General features: G+C 33.8%; 4 protein-coding genes across 7 annotated transcripts; 2 read left to right on the forward strand and 2 right to left on the reverse strand.

The window, feature by feature from the left end:
• Nucleotides 1-715: 715 nt before the first annotated feature.
• Nucleotides 716-2,097, reverse strand: LOC123009234 (sodium/bile acid cotransporter 7-like). The gene is made up of 4 exons (XM_044405404.1): nt 1,611-2,097; nt 1,419-1,569; nt 1,003-1,372; nt 716-952 (listed from the first exon to the last, which is right to left on the reverse strand). Exons 1-4 carry the CDS (start codon nt 1,940-1,942, stop codon nt 789-791), a joined length of 1,017 nt encoding a protein of 338 aa, XP_044261339.1. The 5' UTR covers nt 1,943-2,097; the 3' UTR covers nt 716-788.
• On the forward strand, nt 837-21,766 carry LOC123009231 (protein diaphanous). Of its 4 annotated transcripts, XM_044405397.1 has the most exons (16): nt 10,246-10,641; nt 10,694-10,801; nt 14,769-14,960; nt 15,013-15,645; nt 18,076-18,184; nt 18,246-18,483; nt 18,532-18,659; nt 18,710-19,227; nt 19,284-19,790; nt 19,842-19,994; nt 20,043-20,161; nt 20,213-20,348; nt 20,782-20,946; nt 20,997-21,237; nt 21,376-21,445; nt 21,494-21,766. In XM_044405397.1, exons 1-16 carry the CDS (start codon nt 10,597-10,599, stop codon nt 21,507-21,509), a joined length of 3,378 nt encoding a protein of 1,125 aa, XP_044261332.1. In that variant the 5' UTR covers nt 10,246-10,596; the 3' UTR covers nt 21,510-21,766. The 4 variants fall into 4 exon arrangements, with proteins under 4 accessions (XP_044261335.1, XP_044261332.1, XP_044261333.1 ...); XM_044405400.1 differs by lacking the exons at nt 10,246-10,641; nt 10,694-10,801 and adding an exon at nt 837-964; XM_044405398.1 differs by lacking the exon at nt 10,694-10,801 and having other exon boundaries at nt 10,248-10,641.
• Nucleotides 1,789-3,199, forward strand: LOC123009235 (alpha-ketoglutarate-dependent dioxygenase alkB homolog 4). Its single transcript, XM_044405405.1, has 2 exons — nt 1,789-2,121; nt 2,190-3,199. Exon 2 carries the CDS (start codon nt 2,276-2,278, stop codon nt 3,197-3,199), a length of 924 nt encoding a protein of 307 aa, XP_044261340.1. The 5' UTR covers nt 1,789-2,121; nt 2,190-2,275.
• LOC123009232 (transmembrane protein 145-like) lies at nt 3,716-9,274 on the reverse strand. The gene is made up of 6 exons (XM_044405401.1): nt 9,084-9,274; nt 8,882-9,031; nt 8,239-8,836; nt 7,503-8,191; nt 3,999-4,362; nt 3,716-3,951 (listed from the first exon to the last, which is right to left on the reverse strand). Exons 1-6 carry the CDS (start codon nt 9,168-9,170, stop codon nt 3,776-3,778), a joined length of 2,064 nt encoding a protein of 687 aa, XP_044261336.1. The 5' UTR covers nt 9,171-9,274; the 3' UTR covers nt 3,716-3,775.
• Nucleotides 21,767-21,776: the final 10 nt, after the last annotated feature.

Consider the following 21,776-nt stretch of genomic DNA (forward strand, 5'->3'; position numbering starts at 1 on the left):
GATTGTGAGGTTAGGGTTGCAAGGTACAATTTTCAAGCAACTTAAGCCCACTATTGGGTGGGATTGTGACCTAATTGATTATTTATAAGGTGTACTCACCTTTTTTGCAATTCGTGAGGCTGTTTTTGAAGAGTTTTGCGTCAGGTCGGCGTGGAGGTTGGCACCACTTACACAAAATACCAGAGTATTTTGACTAATTAAACAACAAATGGTAATACTAAGTATGAAACTCACTTTGAAAATCGCGTAAAATGACCAAAAAAGCGATTTTAAAGGGAGAATTTTTTTATTGGCGTTGCTTGAGTCATGTTGGCACAACTGATCTCAAATACACAACTCAAATTACGGTTTTGTTGGATTTGACATCTCTAAATGACAAAAGTGTACGTAAAATATTAATGAAACGGACTTTAATGCTTATGTAATTGTGATTTATAATTTATTAAACACTAACAAAGTTTCTACCACTAGTTCGAGTGATGACACATTATTGTTGTGTTTTTATAATAAAAATACAGTGGACACATTTAAAAAATTATGAAATGGTAACAGGATGAGCGCTAGGTAAATTATGAGATGATTATGAGTAAACTTTTGCGGCTTTTTTCGCTTTTGCCCAACTAAAATATTTAAATTTGAGATGTTGGTGGCCCTGTTTTCACTGTCAAATGTCGAAATTTCGAATCTGTTTTGCAACAAAACACGTTAATTAAGTTAAAATTAGTCGTTTATTTGTTTTGTAACAATAAATAAATTATAAATAGATAAATAGTAGACTCGTGGTGGTTTCAAACCGGGGGCCGCTTGCTTCTATGGAGCTGCACCCAATCCTTCAGCTGTGTGACAATGAGCCCCCCTAGAATAATCTGCGTTGGGTGATAAACCAGCAATGGGAGACTGATTTGACTCAAATGGGAGTATCCGTGGAACAAAATTCGTAGAATCGGGATTCCTGAAACGTTCGGTAAGTCTCATATTTTTATAATTTTTTATTTACCAAACCTAAAGTGAGCGACTTGTGTGTGGAGCAAAAAATAATTGTGATAACGTCTTGAATGGTGAAATGTTTCTGGAAACATTGGGCTATCGCATGGCTGAGCCCCAATAAAATAATTTGCATTAACAAAACCGAGAAAACACTGGCGAGGACGTCGGTGGCGCTCAAGTGGTGTTCGGGGGTCTCAAAAGTGTCGCAAAAAGTCGTGTAAATCACGAACAAGAGGGCGCATTGGCCAATTGTGTTGAGGGGTAGAGTGTGCCCCCGGAATCCGGTGAAATTCCGAATGATTTGGCCTAAAAACAGGGGGATGAGGACGGTGGTTGTCAGTTGGATTATTGTGGCCAAAAGGGGCACAAGTGTCGTGAAGCCCAACTAAAAAAAAAGAGATAATGGGGGTTAAAACATTGGTGTAACTTACGTTAATTAATAACAGTATGGGTGTGAATACAACCCCTAGGAAACTTCCAAGGACTGAATTAAAAATAGCCGCAGTTTCGTTACCATCGGCGGCTCGAGTCAGAATCACAGCGCTTGAGACAGGGGGGGGCATGCAGGCTACAGTGACAAGTCTGCAACGACTTTTAGAAATCTTTTTCAACGTAAAACTCACCCTCGTAACACCCACGGGTTCACCCCAAAATAATTCAATATTTTAACAAAAATTTGTGTAAAAATTGGAATAAAAACAAAAGTGAAACCTTGAATAAATAAATGCAATTTGTGTTGCTGGAATGTCTCGTAAATACTCTCAGTTTTGAGAGAAATCCCACTTATTAGGAAAATCACAGTGACAGCCCCGTATTTTACCGAATATTCGGTATGTAGGGGGCCGTTTTTCGACCCCAATTCGGGGTAAATCCCGGCGAAAAAAATACAAGTTAGAATACCCACAAGAAGCCAGTGTTTGTGTAAATAGTCGTAAAGGGTGATTCGTGGCTTCATCGTGTCCGGAAATGGGGGAAAAACCGGTTACATTGTCATTTGTGAGGTTATGTTGAGAAATTTAACAACTGGGATTTTCAGCATACAGAACGTAGCGTCGATTAGTGTCACTTTTTGGAGTTTTCAAGTGGTTTACGTATTGTAAAATAATTAAATTGGGTGAAGGATGAGCCACTGATGTAATATTAACCGATTTATTATACTAATTAATTAAAACACAAAAAATTGTGTTAAAACCCTCCACCAGGTTACTGGACGTTGCGTCCGATTTGAGCTGTCATCGAATTTTTGAGGTTAAGTCGCAGTAACAAGTTTTTAAATTTCTCTTCTAAAATGGATAAACCTCGTCCCTGTGGGTGCAAGGGCTGTCGCACTTGTCTCATCTGTGAATCGACTTTTGGGTTGTCGGCGAAAAAATTCGCGATTCGGAGAGAAGACAGTTACGTGTATTGCCCTCAGTGTAATGTTGCGTTTCCGGGTTGGGACTCGTCTCCGGAACATCCGGATCATCACGGTGCCCCAATCGAATTCCCCGGAATCTACATTCAACTCGATTTTTTATCACCGGAAGAAGAAACAAAATTAATGAAAGGTATAGACGAAATGCCCTGGGACTCGTCACAAAGTGGCCGCAGGAAACAAAATTTTGGTCCGAAATGTAACTTCAAAAGAAATAAATTACGCGAAGGGGATTTTGCCGGTTTTCCGAAATTTTCCGAATTCGTCCAAGAGAAATTCCGGGAAGTCCCGATTTTGAGAGATTTTCAAACGATCGAACAGTGTTCATTGGAATATGACCCTCAAAGGGGGGCATCGATTGACCCCCACATCGATGATTGTTGGATTTGGGGCGAGAGAATTGTTACTGTTAACTTGTTATCAGATTCAGTGCTCACTATGACGTACAACAGAAAAAATAATTATTATAATTTGAATTTAGTTGAGACATATCCAGCGGTTTTGAACGAGAAAGGAGACTGGAATGGTACCGGAGGTTGTTATAAAGTGAAACCATTTCAAAATGACAGTTTTTATCCTGTTGTGAGGATTCCAATGCCCAGAAGGTCTTTATTAGTGATGTTCAATTCGGCAAGGTACGACTGGGAGCATCAGATTTTGAGGGAGGACATTGGGGAGAGGAGGGTGTGTTTGGCCTACAGGGAATTCACCCCCATTTATTTACCGGGGGGCGAGAAAAAGGAAGACGGGGAGGGGATTCTGGAGAGGGCGAGGATTTTTTGGGACCATTCGAGGTGAAAAAATATTTATTGTAAATAAAAACAAAAAATAAAAAATGAGACAGATATTAATTCTTTAATTATTAATTAAGTAAAATTATGTGGTTTACTCAATGCATGTGTATTTTTTGATAATTTTTCTATTCTTCCTTTTAAAAAGTAATAATTAATATCAATTTGCTGACAAAAAAATCAAAAAAATAATTTTTATTATTTCTAATGTCATTTTGAAACAATAGCTTCACAAAATAATTAAGTTTATTCGTTTGGTAAGGCACATTTTGTGGCAGTGTTGCCATGTCGAACATTGCCATTGTTTTTTTTGCAAAAAATTCACATACATTGAGAAAAACATAGTTTTTAATAGCAAACGCTGATTTTTGTGGATATAAAGTTAAAATATTCTTTTAATAGAATCACCCTGTACACCCGGTGTATAACTCACTCACCAGAAAGCTTCTTTGGGGGTTGTGGGTAAAAATTCCTTCACTTGGTATAATAATCAAACAATATTTTATTTCTATGGCTTTATTTATCAGTTCTGGAGTCGTAAAAATTCCCAAAACAATTTTTTAAAGTAGAAAATTTGTGCTAATTAAACAGTTTTTCCATTGGGAGTGTCATTATTGCTGTTATTATTCCCGGTTACCATTTTACTAACCGTAAACAATTGAATCGGCACTTCTCTGACGTAATCGTCAAAATGGCCGTTCGGTTGTGTTGACGATCTCCGACTGGTTATAACCGATTCGTTGTCTGAATGTTCTGAAACTGGAAAAACAAGTTTTTATCTTTTCATAATAGAAGACAAAAAATACCAAAACTGTTGCGCTCAGTTCGCTCAAAATTCGGCATTTCTAAAGCTGCAATATTTCTCGCTAGTGACCAATTAATCACATTTTCCATCATTAAATTTCTCGTATTGTTCAAATCTTCATTTAAACTCTCTCTACGAATATTGTGCACTGGTTGATTGTACATTCCTTCAAATATTTCTTCAGTACGACGTGTCAATGGTACAATCACTGGTTCACGAATGGTACCAGATGGTTCGTAGACGTGATGACCGAATTGTTGGATGGTACTACTGCCGGAAGTTCCGGTTAGTTCCATTATACCAATCTGGGTGGTTCGGACATGATAGGGGAAATTTTTATTGGCCACTGAAGGCATCGTCAAGATCTAAAAAAAAATTGTTTGTTCAAGATATGAGCCGAGACACTTTGTTTGAGTCACCCTGTATGCTATTAAAATTTCCTAGTCCGAATTACTAGGAGACGAAACGAAATACAAAATTGCTGGATTTATTGGACGCAAAAAAAGTAGTACGACGGAGTAAAAATGAGGGCGCTTAGAACGTTTTATCGTCTCAGTTTGAAATCGTTTTAAATTAATTTAAATTCAACCTGTTTACTAATTGCTTGGAAAAAAATGCAAAAATGTCGAGCTTTACATTCTTAATTAGCTGTAAAAAACGAAAGACTGAATTTTTCACGAGAAATATGAGAAAAAAAATATTTAAAGTTTAAAATCTGTGCTCCGTTTCATGTTTTTCAAAATGCTGCAAATACGGTTGAAGATACAAGAAAGATGTAAGAAAGAAAGTTGTAGAGAATAAAATTTTTTAGTAAAAAGTCCCCGAGACCATCGCTCTATCTTTAATGGTTTAGGCTTCAAAGACGTTCAAAGCTGCTCACGCGACGGATTCGTTTCATTTTTACTGGTGATTCCGTGCCAGAGGAACACTTTAAAGCAATTTAAACCTAAACCGTTGAAGATAGAAATATGCTCTGGTGGACTTTTTTGTAGCAAATTTTATTCTCTATAATTTTGTTTCTTACAGTTTTTTTGTATCTTTAACCATATTTGCAGCGTTCTCGAAAATATTGGGCAGAACGCAAACTGATAATTATTTACAGGGTATTTGAGGATAACGAGCAAATATTTTAACCACTAATAGGACTCGTCAAAAGAAACAACTTTCGTTATTCCAACTTTTGTTGAAAGCACGTCATTTTTGAGTTAAAATTGAAAATAAATTGAGGCTGAAAACCCGTCCCCGCCTATGTTTTAATACGATGTTTACAATCATTCATAAGAAAAAACTTTGGAACGTAAACAGCGTAAAGACAAAAAAATTATCGCTACATTAGGGTAGATCAGAGTCAATGTTAGTGGGTCAATATTATAAAAAAATACTCGAAATGTGGTCATTCGTTGGCAATGCACACTTCTTGTACTCTTCGGGCTAGGGAAGCTTGCGTTCGGTCACATAGCCCTTCGATGGTATAAATTTGAGCTTCATGCATTAATTCACTAATTGTTTCATGTGAACCCCCAAAAAAACACACGTATTTAAATGACCGTGGTGGTCATTGGCGACCAATCCATCTCTAGGGAAAATGATTGTTCAATCTATTGGTGACGACTTTGGCATAATCTGATGTAGGTCCACTTGTAAATACCGCTAAGGGCACGTCCTCCACCAGATCAGACAACACATTTTGCAAAACATTCAGATAAACGGCACTAGTTAAACGTTGAGGTAATATGTGGGGTCCAATTTGATGATCTTCAATGATGCTGCCCAAACATTTGGTGAAAATCGGTCTTGGAAGTGATGTCCGTACACTAGTTAATTTGGCGTTTGACTTGATTGACAATTTGATTTCAAATCGATGTGCACAATTCACCCGAAAGCGCATTAACGACTAACTAAACTGACACGTGTAAACAAGTGATAATTTTTTTGGACAAAAAGTTTCCTAATTTGGATACGGAATTTGTTTGGTCTTCAGTTCGACTTTTCACAACAAATTCTCTTAGTGGTTAAAATATTTGCTCGCAATCCACAAACACCCTGTATAATTTATTTTTAATACTATTACTGTTTTCGATATTTTTGAGAACGCTGCGAATACGTTTGAAGATACAAAAAAAGTGTAAGGAACAAAGTTGTAGAGAATTAAATTTCCTACAAAAAAAACCGCGAGGCCATATCTCTATCGTCAAGAGTTTAGGTTTAAATTAACTTTCTGTCTCTTGACCACCGGAAAAAATGACATGTATTCGTCACTTGAGCGTCTTTGAACGTCTTTAGGACCATTGAAGATAGAGGTGTCCCTCGAGGACTTTTTGCTTGAAAATTTTATTCTCTACAACTTTCTTTTTTACATTTTTCTTGTTCCTTTAACCGTATTCGCAGCATTTTCAAAATTATGAGGGGCGCAAATTGCTAAATGTTTGAGATTTCTTTAAATATACAGGGTGCGCCAGAACTCGCGACCCAGAGAAAAATGCCATACAGGGTAATTCTTAAATAGACCGACAAAATTTTATCACAGCTTCCCTAGTATAAATGGAGACAAACTGTACCCTTTTTACGTTTATATTTTGTAGGGGCAAAACCCCCTTGATCCGTGCCACTTACGGCGTTTATGAATTGTTGCAATGATCAAGTACATTTTGATCAAATTAATACCATGGTTTCCACTACCTGTGCTAATATTTACGAACACATTAGTGGCGTACGCTTTATCTTGAAAATAACTTTAATAAATTTTATTTGGAGAACGGTTAAACAAAGAATTTTTTAAATATTTTATCCAGCATGTTCTCATTTGATACTAGCAAGGATAAGTTTTTGTCGGTCTATTTAAGAATCACCCTGTATAAGGTAAGATCCCAGAAACACGGAAAAAATATTAAAAATATTTTATCTATAAAAATTTCGGATTTATCAGGGTTTAAATTTTGCAATTTGACTCTATTTATTTCTGTTGGAAAAATAATTTTCCAAGTTTTTTGCTATAGCCTATTAAAAGAGGAAACAAGGAAGCTGTATCCTAAATTGTTACTCTGTTTAATGTTATTGGTGGCTTTTATTGGCAAAATTTTTGTATCTTTACTAAATAATTGTAAAAAAACATATACAAGATCATCAGTATCATTAAATAGACATAAAAAAATGTCAAATGTCAATTTTTTTGTCAGATAGAATTTTTTAAACATTTTTTTGGTGTTCCTGATATCTTACCTTACTTGAAAATTTTCTCTGGGGCGCGAGTTCTGGCGCACGCTGTAGTTTTCAATAAAATTTTTGCATTACCTTTACCTCTTATTATTGAGAATTTAATGCTCTTCTATATTTTTTTTATTTGTGTTTTGCTCACCACTATGTAAATACAGTCATTTTTTTATTTCATTGCTCTTAAAATGTTAAAGAAATAACTGCGCTATCTGGCCTCACTAACGTAACTATTGAGAACAGGGACGTTTTGTTTTACTTCGTGTCGTATCTTAGTCCGAATATTTGTACTTACCAAAAACGTGAGATGTCCTCCAAAAGTGATAAACTGCAAAACGGCACAAACGACAGACTCACGAATCCACTTGTCGATGTAAGAATTGGCCGAAAGTATGAACGCCGGTCCAGCGATGAACCACATCGTTCCGCAAATATTAAACGGATAATAAAAATTGGACTTTTCGGGGTAATGTTTGAGGGTGAAAACCGTCGAATAGACGAACATACACCAGGCCAAAACCCTCAAAATGATAAGTCCATAACCTGCCGGTGATTCATACATGTATAGGACTTCGCCCGGATCGAATACATTGGCCTCGTAGATAAAAATCGATATGTACGTCACGACGTACAAACACATGAAGATTGTAAGTTTAACACTAGCGGCCAATGGGAGTCGGCCACGTGTTATCGTGTAGCCTTTGGCGAGTAAGAGTAGGAGGAGCATGTATAGTGTTTCAGACACGCCCATGAAGATAGCTCCGCCTCTTTTTATCGGACTCGGCCCTAGACCGTTAACGGCGTATTTCAAATACGCAGCACTTGTTAAAATAATGCCAAAGAGTTGGAAAATAACCGAAACGACGAAAATTTTATACGTTGTATGTAACAATTGACGTGATTTTAATTCAATCGAGCAAATTATTATACCCAACATCAGGAACGAGTAGGCGATGGAAAATGCCATCAATACGGGGAGTATATCTAAAAATTGTTGTTATTTAGGGGAATTTAATTTTTGGGGGATTTACAGAATTCGTCAGCGGAGAAATGTTCATGCCAGTAATCCCCCGGTGGTCCATTTGTCATTAAAATTTTATATTTGACGTGAATTCCTCCCGTTCCGTTACAATTACTCAAAGCTATAAACCACCATCTTTCACGTGCACTCCGGAATTTCCGGGCATTGTGACACATGATAGTATTACCCCGGATTTGGGGAGTGGGAGGTGGTTTTATGGCACGTTTCTTGATTGGTGCTTTTATAATTTCGATGTGTTCCCATTGGCTTTTTAAATCCAAAGTTGTGTAATTGAAATCTTCGAAAAATTTTGTAGTAGGTTTGGTGGTCAGGTTGTCGCTTATTAAATCCTCGGTTGTTGTAAGTTGGGTGGTTCTAGGCGTTGGCAATTCAATAGTTGTTGTTGTTGTTTTAATTGTAGGTCGCAATTTACGACTTTTTGTTGTTTTCCTCGGTAATAAAGTTGTACTAGGTTTAGGTTTGGGTGTTGTAATTGGATTAGGTTTGCTCGTGCAACCTGACAACTCTTGAAGAAACCTATTTGTTGTCGTCAAATTAATAATTTGATTTTGTTCGACGTGAAGCACTGCTTCTTTCTCGTAACAATTCTACCGAATTAAATTAAAATTATTAATTAATTAAAAGTTATATACCTTGTTAGTTTTGTATACAGCTGGCCATTGGTCGTCTGTATCATAATACAGCAATAAATTCGGATTTCCTTGTTCATCACTAAATTCAAGAAAATATTCGAATTGTCCGTCTTCCGATAGGAAGCAAAATCGTGCAAGAAAAGCCCAATTCTGTAACAATTATTTGCAAACGGATATAAGAGTGCGAAAAAATTGTAATTACGTCACTGGTGTGAATTTCACCTTCTAGATATTTGCAATGGCACAGACTTAACAAAAATAAAAGAAAAACGGTGGAAAATCGGTGCATTTTGGAAAATCTTCGATTGTGTACATTTGTGCGGAATCAATGGTAACCATAGTTACGCCGATGGAAATGAGTTTAAAACAGTTGAAGGTCGGACGAAAATTGTTTTTCACGCGTATTTACCTATGTGTCTAAAGCTACGCAGGTTTTTCCGTTGTGATGTGACTCTAGCCACATCCAGATATAGTCAGTGACAACGTATTCGTTGAAAATAAAAACGCTCCGAATTCGAATTTTTTCTGTTGTTTTTATTTACAGCCAAATTCAAAAAAAGTAGTTGTCAATGTTACATTTTGGCATAAAATTAATTATTCCTGTGTAAATTAGTGTATTTAAATTTACATGAAATTTGGTAATTTGTCATCAAAATCATTTAAAGTATATTTCATTGAAATTGGCATAATAGGTGGCTATGGAATTTCGTATTTAAGTTTGTAGCCATGCGCATGTCCCTGATATAACAGCTGATGGGGTTTTTGTTTTTCTTTGATTATTTACCTACAAGGTTTATTGAACTGACATGACTGACATTTGCATTCGTTATTCGCCAAATTATTTTATCCAAAAACTCTCTCTGAAAACCTTTGAAAGAGGGTTCTTTAAAAATAAAATTTTAAGTATCTTAACCTCACTTTTTTAGTGACAAATTTAGTTCCTTAATATGTAAAGCCTTTTTTACATTTAAAGCGCAGTTTACACAATCATGGCCTACTGTTATGCCAATTTAAATGAAATGGATTATATTAATTATTTATTAAGTTTTTTGAATTTTTTTTCAATTCGACTGCATATCTTAACTGGGGCTTTGTGGCCAATTACAAGGAATGTTTTTGTGGAATGAATTTTATTTGATCTGTAATTAAATAAAGTAGTGTAGGTAACTTGCAATGATAACGTGTAATGTTGGTTGCATAACAAAATTTTGGACCATTATTTTTTTATGATAATTATGTAATTATGTATTATATTACATCAAAGCCAATGTCACAAATATGGGTTTTTGCCCCAGTAGTTGGTATCGTCTTGGTCGCAAAAGAAAATTAGTTAAATTACAGGAATCTGTCGAATGACAACAAAGTCGATGCGGGTATAACCTCTAAATGCGGGTTCTAATATGCAAATTTCCGTTTTCCGTCGCCACAAACCGCGATAAAAAAAACCAAAGGTCAAACAGTGAAAACTAAACTTCACGTTCTTAACCGAACCGGAAGCATTCCAGTAGTTTTTCGTTAGAAATCAAACCTGGCGCCATGACAGTAACGAAAAACGTTTCTAACGGTCGTTTTTAAACAAAATCGCCCATCAATCCAGTGAAATAATCGAAAAAACGATCAATTTTCGTGTTATTGGTCATATTTCGGTTGAAAATTTCAATCATTGTGCCAAAAGTGAGGTTATGTTTTTGTTTTTTGTGTCAAAGTGAGCCCCCATGTGCGAAATGTCGCGTCACGAGAAAGCCAAATCTGGAAGTTTTGTAAGTATCTGATAAGAGATGCAAATACGAATTATCTTATCATGAAAAATAGGTGTTGAATGTGAGGGGCTCATTCGCGAGTGTGTCTTTAAGTGATAAGATGGATTTCGAACTGCGACAATCTAAGAGACGTACCAAACGTTATTTAACAGGCACTGGCGTAAGTTGAAGGGGGGCCTTTTGACCTCACTTGAAGTGATGTCAGTGATGACATCACGAGGAGTATAGTATAATTCAGTCGTCGTTTTGTGCTGTATTTAAATAGAATTGTCGCGTGTTTGTGTGGCTTATGTGACCCCCTTTTTGCTTTAGTGTTTGTGTGCGAATTTCATAGAGCGATGTACGCCTATGTATGTATTTGATGTGCCTTTTTTCAGCTTTAAATTATTACAATTTGATGTCATGTTTATAAATAGTTGTTGTTATCGGTGACAGTGGCGGCTCATACGCGGGGGCTGCATTAGTATGGAAATTAGCCGATTGTGGTTATTGGAAGGAAGTAAAAGTCGGGAAAAAATCGGTCAAGTGGGTCGAATATTATTATTAATACTACCTCAATTTTTTCACTTTCATTTTAATAAATAATAATTAAATTATTAAGTGTTCTGTTCTAATTACCTCATATTTTAATAATGTGAACTATATTTCATAAAAACATCGAGATAGAGATAATATTTTGCGAAATAGATCATGATAAAAACTGATAATATACTGGTTGTCATAATATTTATCATCTGTGCTTTATTATTGCGGTTGTAACCTTAATTATGTTTTTCTTTTGCTTTTTGTGGAATTCCAAGGTTTGGGTAAGAATGACAAATTACCGACTCACATTTTTTTTTTTTTTTTTGGTGTTGAAAATTTTGAAACACCCTGTATATTTTTTTTTCAAAAATTTATTGACATTGCAGAAAATAGATATAAATAAAAGTCTTTTTTATCCCATGACCTCATCATCGTGACAAATGAATGTCTGCTACCTTCACAAAAGTACTTCACCCACATATTTGTTTTTTTTTAATATTCCAATCACTGAATTTAAAAATAAATGTTTTATTTTGACAAAAAATTCAAATTTTCACAAATATTTATTCAGCTACATTGCAGACTCAACCAGATGTTAGATCATGGTTTAGATGATAAAGCGGCCGACCTTGAAGTCGTTTGATGTAATTTCCAATAAAAAATATTACTTTTGCATCGATTAACACATTTGTGAGTAATTTGTTATTAAATAAATTTGTCATATTTGCAAGTGTAAGATTAGGTTTTTTTTATTTCTTATCTGCGAATAATTACATAACCGTTTCAAATGAAACACTTCCTGGTGTTCCTCTTGAGGAACTCGATCGTGAAATGAATTAAAACACTCAAGGTTCTTTTAATTTCATTGAGACCTAAATTTCTTAACAATTAAACAATAGTTAGTGGAATTCCTTTCGTGTTAACACTAACTCATTTTAAAGTTGTAAAGATAAGCATTTATGTTTCTATTGGTTATTATTATTTATTTAATCGGACGTAATCACTTTTCTGGAAATAACTGTTTAAACATTTGAGATGTTTCAAGGACAACCCGTTTCGAAAAACGATTTAATAATTACACAAGAATTTGCCTTTAAGTCAATTAATATAAATTTGTAATAAAATAGGAATTCGTGTTTATTTTTGTGGAAAAATTTACAATAGATTATTGGCAGAGAGCGGTGACCGATTGAAAAGCGCTGATTAAGTGATTTTTGATACGAATTGCTAGCAATTTTTGTGTTGGTATATTTTTACTTTAGTCTGCTTTTCCATAAAATCCAGAAAAAATCAAAATAAAGGTAATAACAAAATACATTTTTGTAGATTTTCAGGAGTACATAAGGAGTTTACAAAGACAAAACATGAAATATTTGTCTTTGAAATAGAATAATATTTTATAGAAAATGTAGATTTTCGTTTTTATTTTATTTTTCGTTTTTTTATTTTTTGGATTTTTTTTTATCAAAATTGTTAGCATTTTTTTGAATATATTTTTCCTTTAATCTACTTTCGCATAAAATTGTAAAAATGTTATATAAGTAATCGAAAATTTGTACCAAAAAACATTTTTTTGAAGATTTTTAGGAAGATACAGAGTGTCTCCGGATAGGTGAAACGACTTATATAATAAAAAGTATACAGGATGTCCGGAAAGTCGCGCACTTCTTTGAAAGGGAGTAATTGGGTAGTCCCCCAGAGTACTGAAAAAATGTTTAAAAAATTCTATCTGTCTAAAAATTTTGACACTTATTTTTTGACATTTGACATTTTTTTATGTCTATTTAATGATACTGATGATTTTGTATATGTTTTTTTTGTGATTATTTAGTAAAGATACAAAAATTTTGCCAATAAAAGCTACAAATAACACTAAATAGACTTTTGTAACTAAATTGTTTTAGGATACAGTTTTTTTGTTTCCTTTTCTAATAGCCTGTAGTCAAAAAACTTGAAAAATTATTCTTCCAACAGAAATAAATAGAGTTAAAGTGCAAAATACTCTCATACTTTTTATTTTTTACTTTTTATTAATTTTTTATTTTTATAGATATTTTTTTTAAACATTTTTCTTGTTGTTTAGGGTATCACCCAATGATAGTGTCACGGAGATTTGCGACATTCCGGACTGCCTGTATAATAAAAAAACTAAATAAAAAATTTAAAAAATAAAAGTATAATAAAATTCTTGATTTAAATTTTTATTTTTTGGGGTTTGGCTTAGCTTAGTTAATGTTAATAGTTAATATAATTTTAGTTTTAAAAAATCAAGTATGCTGTGGAAATTTTCAAAAAACTTATTTTTTTGGTAGTTTTTTGTGGCAAATATGAAAAAAAAAAATTAAAATACGTTGTTTAGAATCAACATTTAGTATTTTATATCAAATTTCAAAATTATCAGCCAACTATGGTTTTTTATTTTTTTTTGTAAAAATTTGTAAAACATTTTAATTTTTTAAATTTGTAAATTTTGTGAAAAAAAACTGAAAAATAAAATTCTTTGACGAGTTTGAAATTTGGAATAGGGGTCTAAATGTTGATTCTAAAAAACTTTTCTTTATAACTTTTTGTCATATTTGCCAGATAAAAAGCACTTTATTTAACAGAAAAAAGTTTTTTTTTTAAATATTCGATTTTTTAAAATTAAAATTGTTAGAAATTAGTCTTTTACCAAACATGGCTGCACCCCAAAAAAATGTAAATTTAAATCAAGAATTTTTTTCTTTTACAAGAGTCGTTTCACCTATTTCGGGGAGTTTGCAAAGACAACAAAATATTATAAATACATTCGAAATAGAATATTATTTTGTAGAATATATGTATTTAGATTCTCGTTTTTATTTTTATTTTTCGTTTTTTTTTTCGGAAATTTTTATAAGAATTGTTAACAACTTATTTTAAGTTTTGAATTTTTTTCGAGGTTTGCTTTTCTTTAAAATCCAGATATAAAATCAAAACAAAGGTAATTTCTGCCAAAATACATTTTTGTAGATTTTGTAGGTAAGGAGTTTACAAAGATAAAACATAAAATATTTGTATAAATACTACCTTTGAAAGAGAATAATATTTTGTAGAAAATTTGGATTCTCGTTTTTATTTTATTTTTCGAAAATATTTGATCAAAATTAGCATTGTCTTAAGTGTTGAATATTTTTTTCTCTTTAGTCTATAAAATCAAAATAAGGCAATACAAATAGCATAATATTGTTTTTTTTTAAATTTTTTGGAAATTCTTGTGACTAGAATTGTTTCCAATTTTTGTTTAGTGTTTGAGAATTTTTTCCGTTAGTTTACTCTTCCATAAAATTTAGGTAAAATTTAAATAAACCTAAGAATATTAGAGAATTTTTGCCAAAATACATGTTTTGTAGATTTTCAAGAATACATAAGGAGTTTGTAAAAGCAAAACATGAAGTAGTATTTGCATAAATATCTTTGAAATCTTTCATTTCATTTTTTGTTTTGTTAATTTTTGGAAATATTTATTTTGTGGGCCGCCCCCGCACTGCGCCCGAAATAAATCACTGTCACACTCGCTTTATTTTTACTTGTTTTTTGCGCATTTGTAAGACAAAGCGTCACATTTAAATAAAAATTTGTAGTTGGAGTCATGGTTCAAAGGCGGCGGCACGAAGAAAGCCCCCGGCTCGAGACCTGCATCGCAGTCATCTACACTGCGGCCAAATTCAGAAAGCGATTTTTCTGAAGCAGACGACAATGCGATCAAACAATTCGAAGAGCAAGTGAATAAAATGAGCGAAAAAGAAATCAACGTTAAATTCGACGATCTTTTGGTACAATTTTTTCCTCAAAAAAAAATTGCCCTAAAGGATTTTTTTTTTCTAGAACGACATGAATTTGAGTAGTGATAAGAGAATGCCCTTAACGAATATGTCACTTGATCAGAAGAAAAAAATGTTGATTTTGAAATGTAAAGGTTCGAATCAGGACGTGGGTCATAAGTTTGATAAACCGCAAGATTACATCTCGTATTTGGAGCAGTATTCGAAACCGGATTTTGTTAATTTGGGTAAAATCCTCACCTGTGTGGAATCATTAAGGATAGCCCTCACGAATAATCCCTTAAGTTGGGTCCGGGAATTTGGTTCGCAAGGGATGAGGTCGATTTTTAAAATTCTCGATTTGGCAATTCGAGAAAAAGATAACAAAATTCAAATTGAGTGTCTCAGATGTGTAGAAAAATACATGAATAATACCGAGGGTTTGAAAAATTTTCTACAGTACGATAAAGGACATGAAATTGTTGCTAAATGTTTGGACCATTCCAAATCACAAGTGATGATTCAAGCGTTGAAAATTTTGGCCGCTTTGTGTTTTCTCGAAGATAATTCGTCGAGTACTTTAGGTACTGATAAGATGTTGGCGGCCATTACCAAAGTGGCCGATGCTAAAGACATGCCAAGATTTATGCCAATTGTCAATGCGATTACCAAGTCGCGGAATAATGCCGATTTGCAGGTACGTAATGCCATTTTTTCGGCCCAGATACGTGTGCGCATGTGTAGCAAAGTTGTTGATTTGAGTTTTGTTTACAGTGTTGCCAGGTCGGGTGATTTTTATATTAGTTTAATGATTTGGTGAAAACAAAAATTTTTTTTTGTATCAATTCTAATTTCTGATGATTTAGAAATGTGACTGTAGTTACAGTAGAAACATGTGTTTTGAAATATTTTTTTAAATTGAGTGTTTACCCAAATTTTTTATTTGAGTTTTTAATTATTGATATACAGTATATCCCCCGGATTGAGTTTACAAGAGGAAAAAAATTTGTATCTTTGATTTTACGCCAAAACTGCAAAGGAAAAAAAAATTTGCTTTGCTTAAAACCAGCAAATCTGTCACTAAACTTCATTATTCTAACTAAAAATTCATTTTTCTCTGCTTTTTAAGTCCTATCACATTGGCGGTTTTAATTATTTGACAACTAGATATATGTCACTTTGACAATTAATTTATTAATTAAATAATTCTTCTTAAAAATGACTTTGGTTTTTACCTTAAAGCTGTTTATTTGAGTTGCTGTTTATTAAAATTATGTTTTTCACAAACATTTTTCTTATTTAACTTACGTAAACTCATTTGTCAAAGTAACATCATTGTCAAAATAATAAAACCGCCAATGTGATGGGACTTAAAAAGCAGAGAAAAGAGAAAAATTATTTCAAATTAGTCCAAAATCAAGAGAAAAATGAACTTTTCTTTCTACTGAGTTAGAATAATGAAGTTTTAATTACAGATTTGCTGGTTTCAAGCAAGTTTCTTTTACAGTTTTGGCGTAAAATCAAAGATAATTTTTTTTCCTCTTGTAAACTCAATCCGGGGACATGCTGTACATAGCAAATTTAGTCAAAAATGATAATACATTTTTTTTGAGCATTTTCCACGTTTTTTTAGCCATGCAGAAACAAAAATGCTAAAGTTTCAAAAATACATTAAAAAATCGAGAGATAGATAGTTTCGTTTTTCTAAATATTTCACTCAACAAGGTAAAAAAAAATCGCTAAAATGTGTAAAAAAGTACATTATTTGGTTCATTTCTGAGCGTTTTAGTATGTTTTTAGCCATAAACAGAACTGTTTTGCAAAATATCGTTAAAAACAAACCGAAAATGTTTCAAATTAAGCCAAAACTAATGTTATTTTTACATTTTTAGAGTGTTTCAGCACGTTTTTAAAATACATTCAAGTTTTTGCTGGAAATTAGTCTAAATTAGTCCAAGTTTTTGAACTAAAGACTCATTATTTTGCAGGATTTTGACAATAGTCAAAACATGCTTAAACACAACAAAAATAAATCTAATTTGATGTTATTTCGTTTGTTTCATTCGATTTAGCTTTTTTTTGAGTGAAAAAAAATAGGACAAAAAATACAGAATATGGTTGAAAATAGTGTTAATTGCAAGATTTTGCTAAAACAAACCAAAAAACATCAAATCAATTCATAATTTTTGTCTTTATCAAGTGTTTTAGCATGTTTTCAAAATATCGGCTAGCTGTAAATGATTTGGTGTTAAATTTAAAATTTAATTTGGCAACCTTGACTTTCAAATTCAAACGTCAAACTTTTATAGACAATTGTCATTATTAATTTGCAAAAGGGGACTGCTGATTTAACCGTCACCTAAAACATTCAGATATAACAAAATTAGAACGATTAGTTGCCAATAGATTTTTGTCGACTAGTATTTCGCAAAATTTAATTAAAAACTAGCCAAAAAAATGTAGAATTAGACTAAATGAAGTAGCGTTACCTATTTTAAGCACGTTTTTGAACAGATTTTTCGAAATTTATGTAAAAAAACGTGAATCTTCGACAGTATTAAAAAAATAAATAAATAATATACTCTTGTAACTGGTGAAAACGGGTGTAAATCTGGTAACTTTTCAGTTCTGATCTGGTGAATTTAATTGTTTTGAGTTGGCAATACTGTTTGTTTACCAGTTGTTGATTAGAAAATGATAATCGAGGGGGATGCTTTTATGAATCACTCTGTCTTTGTATTTCGGGAAAATTGTCAAAATAATTTTTTCTTGCAAAACTATGAAAACTTATTTAGAGAATTAGTTTTTATTTATGCTTGAAAATTTGTGGAAAATCGTTAAAAAGTTTTCTAAATTTTTACGAAAAAAGTGTTGGAAAAGTTTTGGTCGAAGCTCGAAATCATGGAAATAAACTGCAAAAACAGCCATTGTCGAATATCGGGCAAAAAATTATCACTTTATCGTCGGGCCATAAGTCCAGCAGTGTGTGTGTTTGTGTGCGTGCTTGTTGTATGAAAATGAAGTTGGCAAAGTGGTCAAAAAAACGTATTTTTAAGTTTGTGGTTGGTGTTTTTTTTTCTTATTTTTGTATCCTCTCATTTGTGCTATTTCGTGTTTTATTTTTTAGAGTATGTGTTTTCAATTTATTAACGCCCTTTTGTCCCAAACCGACGATTTTGAGTTTCGGATGCATTTGCGAAACGAAATTGTCAGAAATGGATTGTATGATACGTTGAGTGAGTTTCTTTTTGTTTTTAGAAATCTATTAGAATTTTTGTAATTTTTTTCGTATTTTAGTCGAATTGAAAAATGAAACGAATCCGGTGATCAAAAATCAGTATGAGATTTTTGAAAATCAGAAAGATAATGATTTGGATGAATTACACGAAAGATTTGATAAAGTTAGGTGTGATATGGATGATATGCAAGACTGTTTCGAAGTATTAAAAAATACAACGTTAGAAACTGCCGCAGAGCCTTATTTTTTAAGTATTTTGCAACATTTGTTGTTTATTAGAGACGATATTAACACGAGGTGAGTAAAAATTTTACTAAAGTACAGATTTTACTAATTTTTTTTTAGACCAGCTTACTTTAAATTAATCGAGGAATGTGTGTCACAAATTGTCTTGCACAAGTCCGGTTTGGACCCAGACTTCACGAAAAAACATTTTGATTTGGACTTACAATCCTTATTAGACGAATTAAAAGGTAAGAGTTGAAAAAAATTTAACTTGAAATAAAATTTGAGAATTTTTCAGAAAAACCTGCCGAAATCGATAATGGCAAAATTGATGATTTGAAAAAACAGTTGGAGGAAGCCCTAAGTGCGAAAGCCGAAGCCGAAGCGAAATATGAAATGTTGTCACGCCCCTCAACCGAATCCGGGGGTAAACTCAACCCTTCGGTTGTCAGTAGTGTGGCTAACGCCCTCAATGCGCCGCCTCCTCCACCAATGCCAGGTTCGGGTGCACCCCCACCACCTCCAATGCCGGGAATGGGCGGTCCTCCGCCGCCTCCAATGCCAGGTATGGGGCCTCCACCACCTCCAATGCCAGGAATGGGCGGTCCTCCGCCGCCTCCAATGCCGGGTATGGGACCTCCACCACCGCCTATGGCCGGAATGGGCGGACCGCCGCCTCCACCCATGATGGGTGGGCCTCCGAAAATGCCAGGAATGGTTCCTTTGCCGGGAATGACGAATACGCTCCCACATGGGTTGAAACCGAAGAAGAAATGGGATGTCAGTGGTCCGTTGAAGAAGGCTAACTGGAAAACGGTTTGTGGTTGGTTGGTTGAGGGTCATGTGATGGTTAAAATGATTTTGATTGGTAGATTTTGCCGCAAAAGATGTCAGAGAAGGCGTTTTGGGTACAAGTGAAGGAGGAGCAATTGGCCACGCCCGATATTTTAGACGGTTTAGCGAAGAAATTTAGCTCAAAACCGGCGAGAAATTTGGAGGATGTGTCAGATAGCAGTAGTGCCAACACTGGAACGTTGAAAAAAGTCAAAGAAATGAAAGTTTTGGATGGGAAAACAGCACAAAACATATTGATTTTACTCAACGGTTCGCTGAAACACATGTCTTACGATGAGATAACAAAATGTTTGCTACGTTGCGACGATAAAGTACTTACCGAGAACGTAACCGAGCAATTAATACAGTACTTACCTCCCCCTGACCAATTATCAAAATTACAACAATACAAAGATAAGTACGACCAACTTACCGAAGCTGAACAGTTTTGTATCAAAATATCCGAAGTTAAACGACTTTTGCCGAGATTGAAATCGATCAGTTTCAAGCACCATTACGTCGAAATGGTCAACGATACGAAACCCGTGAGTAGGAAAGAAAAATATTATGTAACTCGAGTAATCATTTTTTTAAAGGATATTGTAGCAGCAACAGCCGCGTGTGAGGAAGTGAAGAAGAGCAAAAAATTCGCACGTATCCTCGAACTTATATTACTTTTAGGCAATTATATGAATTCGGGGAGTCGCAATGCGCAGGCGTTCGGTTTCGAAATGAGTTTCTTAACAAAAGTAAGCTTCTGATTGGTTAATACGTAAACATGAATAATTTTTTGACAGTTGACAGGCACAAAAGACATACATAATAAACAAACGCTTCTGCATTATATCGTGGAAACGGTCGAGACGAAATTTCCAGAATTGTTGAATTTCTACGACGAAATGCAACATATTGACAAGTAATACATGTGTAATTTTTTCTATAACTGTGTAATTTTTTGGGATTGTAGAGCAAGTAGAGTGTCGTTAGACACAATACAAAAGACGTTAAAACAAATGGACAGTAATATACGTAACCTACAAACCGACATCAACAACAATCGAGTGCCTCAAAGCAGTGATGATAAATTTTTAGAGGTTATGGAGGTGAGTTTGCACTTTGTTTTTTTGTTTTTTTTTTTTAATACAGAATTAATTCAAAACTAATGTATTTTATAAAAATAACTGCTTCAATCCCAATTTTAGGATAAATAAAGCAATTTGTAATATTTTCAATCGATTTGGCTCAATTTGAAGTTGGGAATCAACCTGAATCAAAGTATTTCAACCAAATACTAGCTTTAGTAAGAGTTTTCTTCTAAAATAAAGCAATTTGAGCTATTTTCAATCCAATTTTGCTCGACTTTACTACAGAATTAATTCAAAACTAATGTATTTTATAAAAATAACTGCTTCAATCTCAATTTTAGGCTGAAATAAAGGAATTTGTGATATTTTCAATCAATTTGGCTCAATTTGAAGTTAGGAGTCAACTTGAATCATGTTTGTTTAACCGGTTTTAATCATCCAATTTTTACAGAAATTTGCAAGTGAAGCCCGAGAACAGTGCGACATCCTCCAGAACATGTTCAAAAAAATGGACAGTCTCTACACCGACTTGTCCGAATATTACGTTTTCGATAAACAAAAATACACCCTTGAGGAATTTTTCACGGATTTAAAGACGTTTAAAGACAGTTTTATTGTAAGTAATTTATAAGTAAAAATAAATGTGAAAAATTTGGTTGGGAACAGGAGGCCAAAAAAGACAACGACAAAGAGAGAGAGCTTCTGGAAAAGAAAGAGAAGGCGCGATTGGCGAAAGAGAAGGCCGAACGCGAGCGAATGGAGCGCGAGGCGTCGAAGAGGGCGCTGATCGATATGAACCCGAAAGAGACGCAAGAGGGCGTTATGGACAGCCTACTTGAGGCTCTACAAACCGGAAGTGCCTTCAGCAGGGAGCAGAAACGGAAACGGGCGTGTCGACCCGCAGGTGGTGAGTATCTACTTTTGGTGTACCCTAAAATCTATAAAAACATTCGATTACAATCAGACTATTTTGAGGAAAACATCTTGGGTATGTGTGAGGTGTTTAGTCTGCGGTCCGCGTTTTAAAAATTTTGTGTTTTTTCAGCGGAACGGCGTGCACAGTTGGTCCGATCGAGGTCAAGGTCGGGTCTGATTGCTGGAAGGGAGTTGATGAGGTAAGTCGAGTAGTGTCTTTTGTTGGTCACGTGACGTGTCTGTTTTAGCGAGATTACTGCTTAAAAAGGGATGGTATCGAAGTTTTTCCTTGGTTTATTTTAAGCTCAATTAACGTTAATTTTGTATCTTATTTATTAATTATTTTGAAGTCTTCCTTTGTATATAAGTAACGTTTTTTTTTTTGTATATTATGAATCTCATCGATTTTTCTATAAGTGTGTTGCATTTGTTTCAGACTGTTAGAAAATGTATTGTAATATTTTTTTATGAAAGAATCATCTGAATTATATTTTAATACTTAATAAATTATTTTCACCGATTGTTAATCAT

This window comes from Tribolium madens, unplaced genomic scaffold (genome assembly GCF_015345945.1).
Source record: "Tribolium madens isolate multiple individuals breed KSU strain unplaced genomic scaffold, Tmad_KSU_1.1 Scaffold_71;HRSCAF=194;Tcas5.2_LG6, whole genome shotgun sequence".
Classification (NCBI taxonomy): Eukaryota; Metazoa; Arthropoda; class Insecta; order Coleoptera; family Tenebrionidae; genus Tribolium; species Tribolium madens.

Coding starts and splice junctions, on each gene's coding strand:
- LOC123009234 (XM_044405404.1), bottom strand. CDS start 1,942: ATGAAGCCACGAATCACCCTTTACGACTATTTACACAAACACTGGCTT. Junction 1,570..1,610: donor AACCCGTGGGTGTTACGAGG/GTGAGTTTTACG, acceptor AAGTCGTTGCAG/ACTTGTCACTGTAGCCTGCA. Junction 953..1,002: donor ACACAAGTCGCTCACTTTAG/GTTTGGTAAATA, acceptor CGAACGTTTCAG/GAATCCCGATTCTACGAATT.
- LOC123009235 (XM_044405405.1), top strand. CDS start 2,276: ATGGATAAACCTCGTCCCTGTGGGTGCAAGGGCTGTCGCACTTGTCTC.
- LOC123009232 (XM_044405401.1), bottom strand. CDS start 9,170: ATGCACCGATTTTCCACCGTTTTTCTTTTATTTTTGTTAAGTCTGTGC. Junction 8,837..8,881: donor CTGTATACAAAACTAACAAG/GTATATAACTTT, acceptor TTAATTCGGTAG/AATTGTTACGAGAAAGAAGC. Junction 4,363..7,502: donor GAGGACATCTCACGTTTTTG/GTAAGTACAAAT, acceptor ATTTTTTTTTAG/ATCTTGACGATGCCTTCAGT.
- LOC123009231 (XM_044405397.1), top strand. CDS start 10,597: ATGTGCGAAATGTCGCGTCACGAGAAAGCCAAATCTGGAAGTTTT. Junction 20,162..20,212: donor GAAATGCAACATATTGACAA/GTAATACATGTG, acceptor TTGGGATTGTAG/AGCAAGTAGAGTGTCGTTAG. Junction 20,947..20,996: donor CGTTTAAAGACAGTTTTATT/GTAAGTAATTTA, acceptor GGTTGGGAACAG/GAGGCCAAAAAAGACAACGA.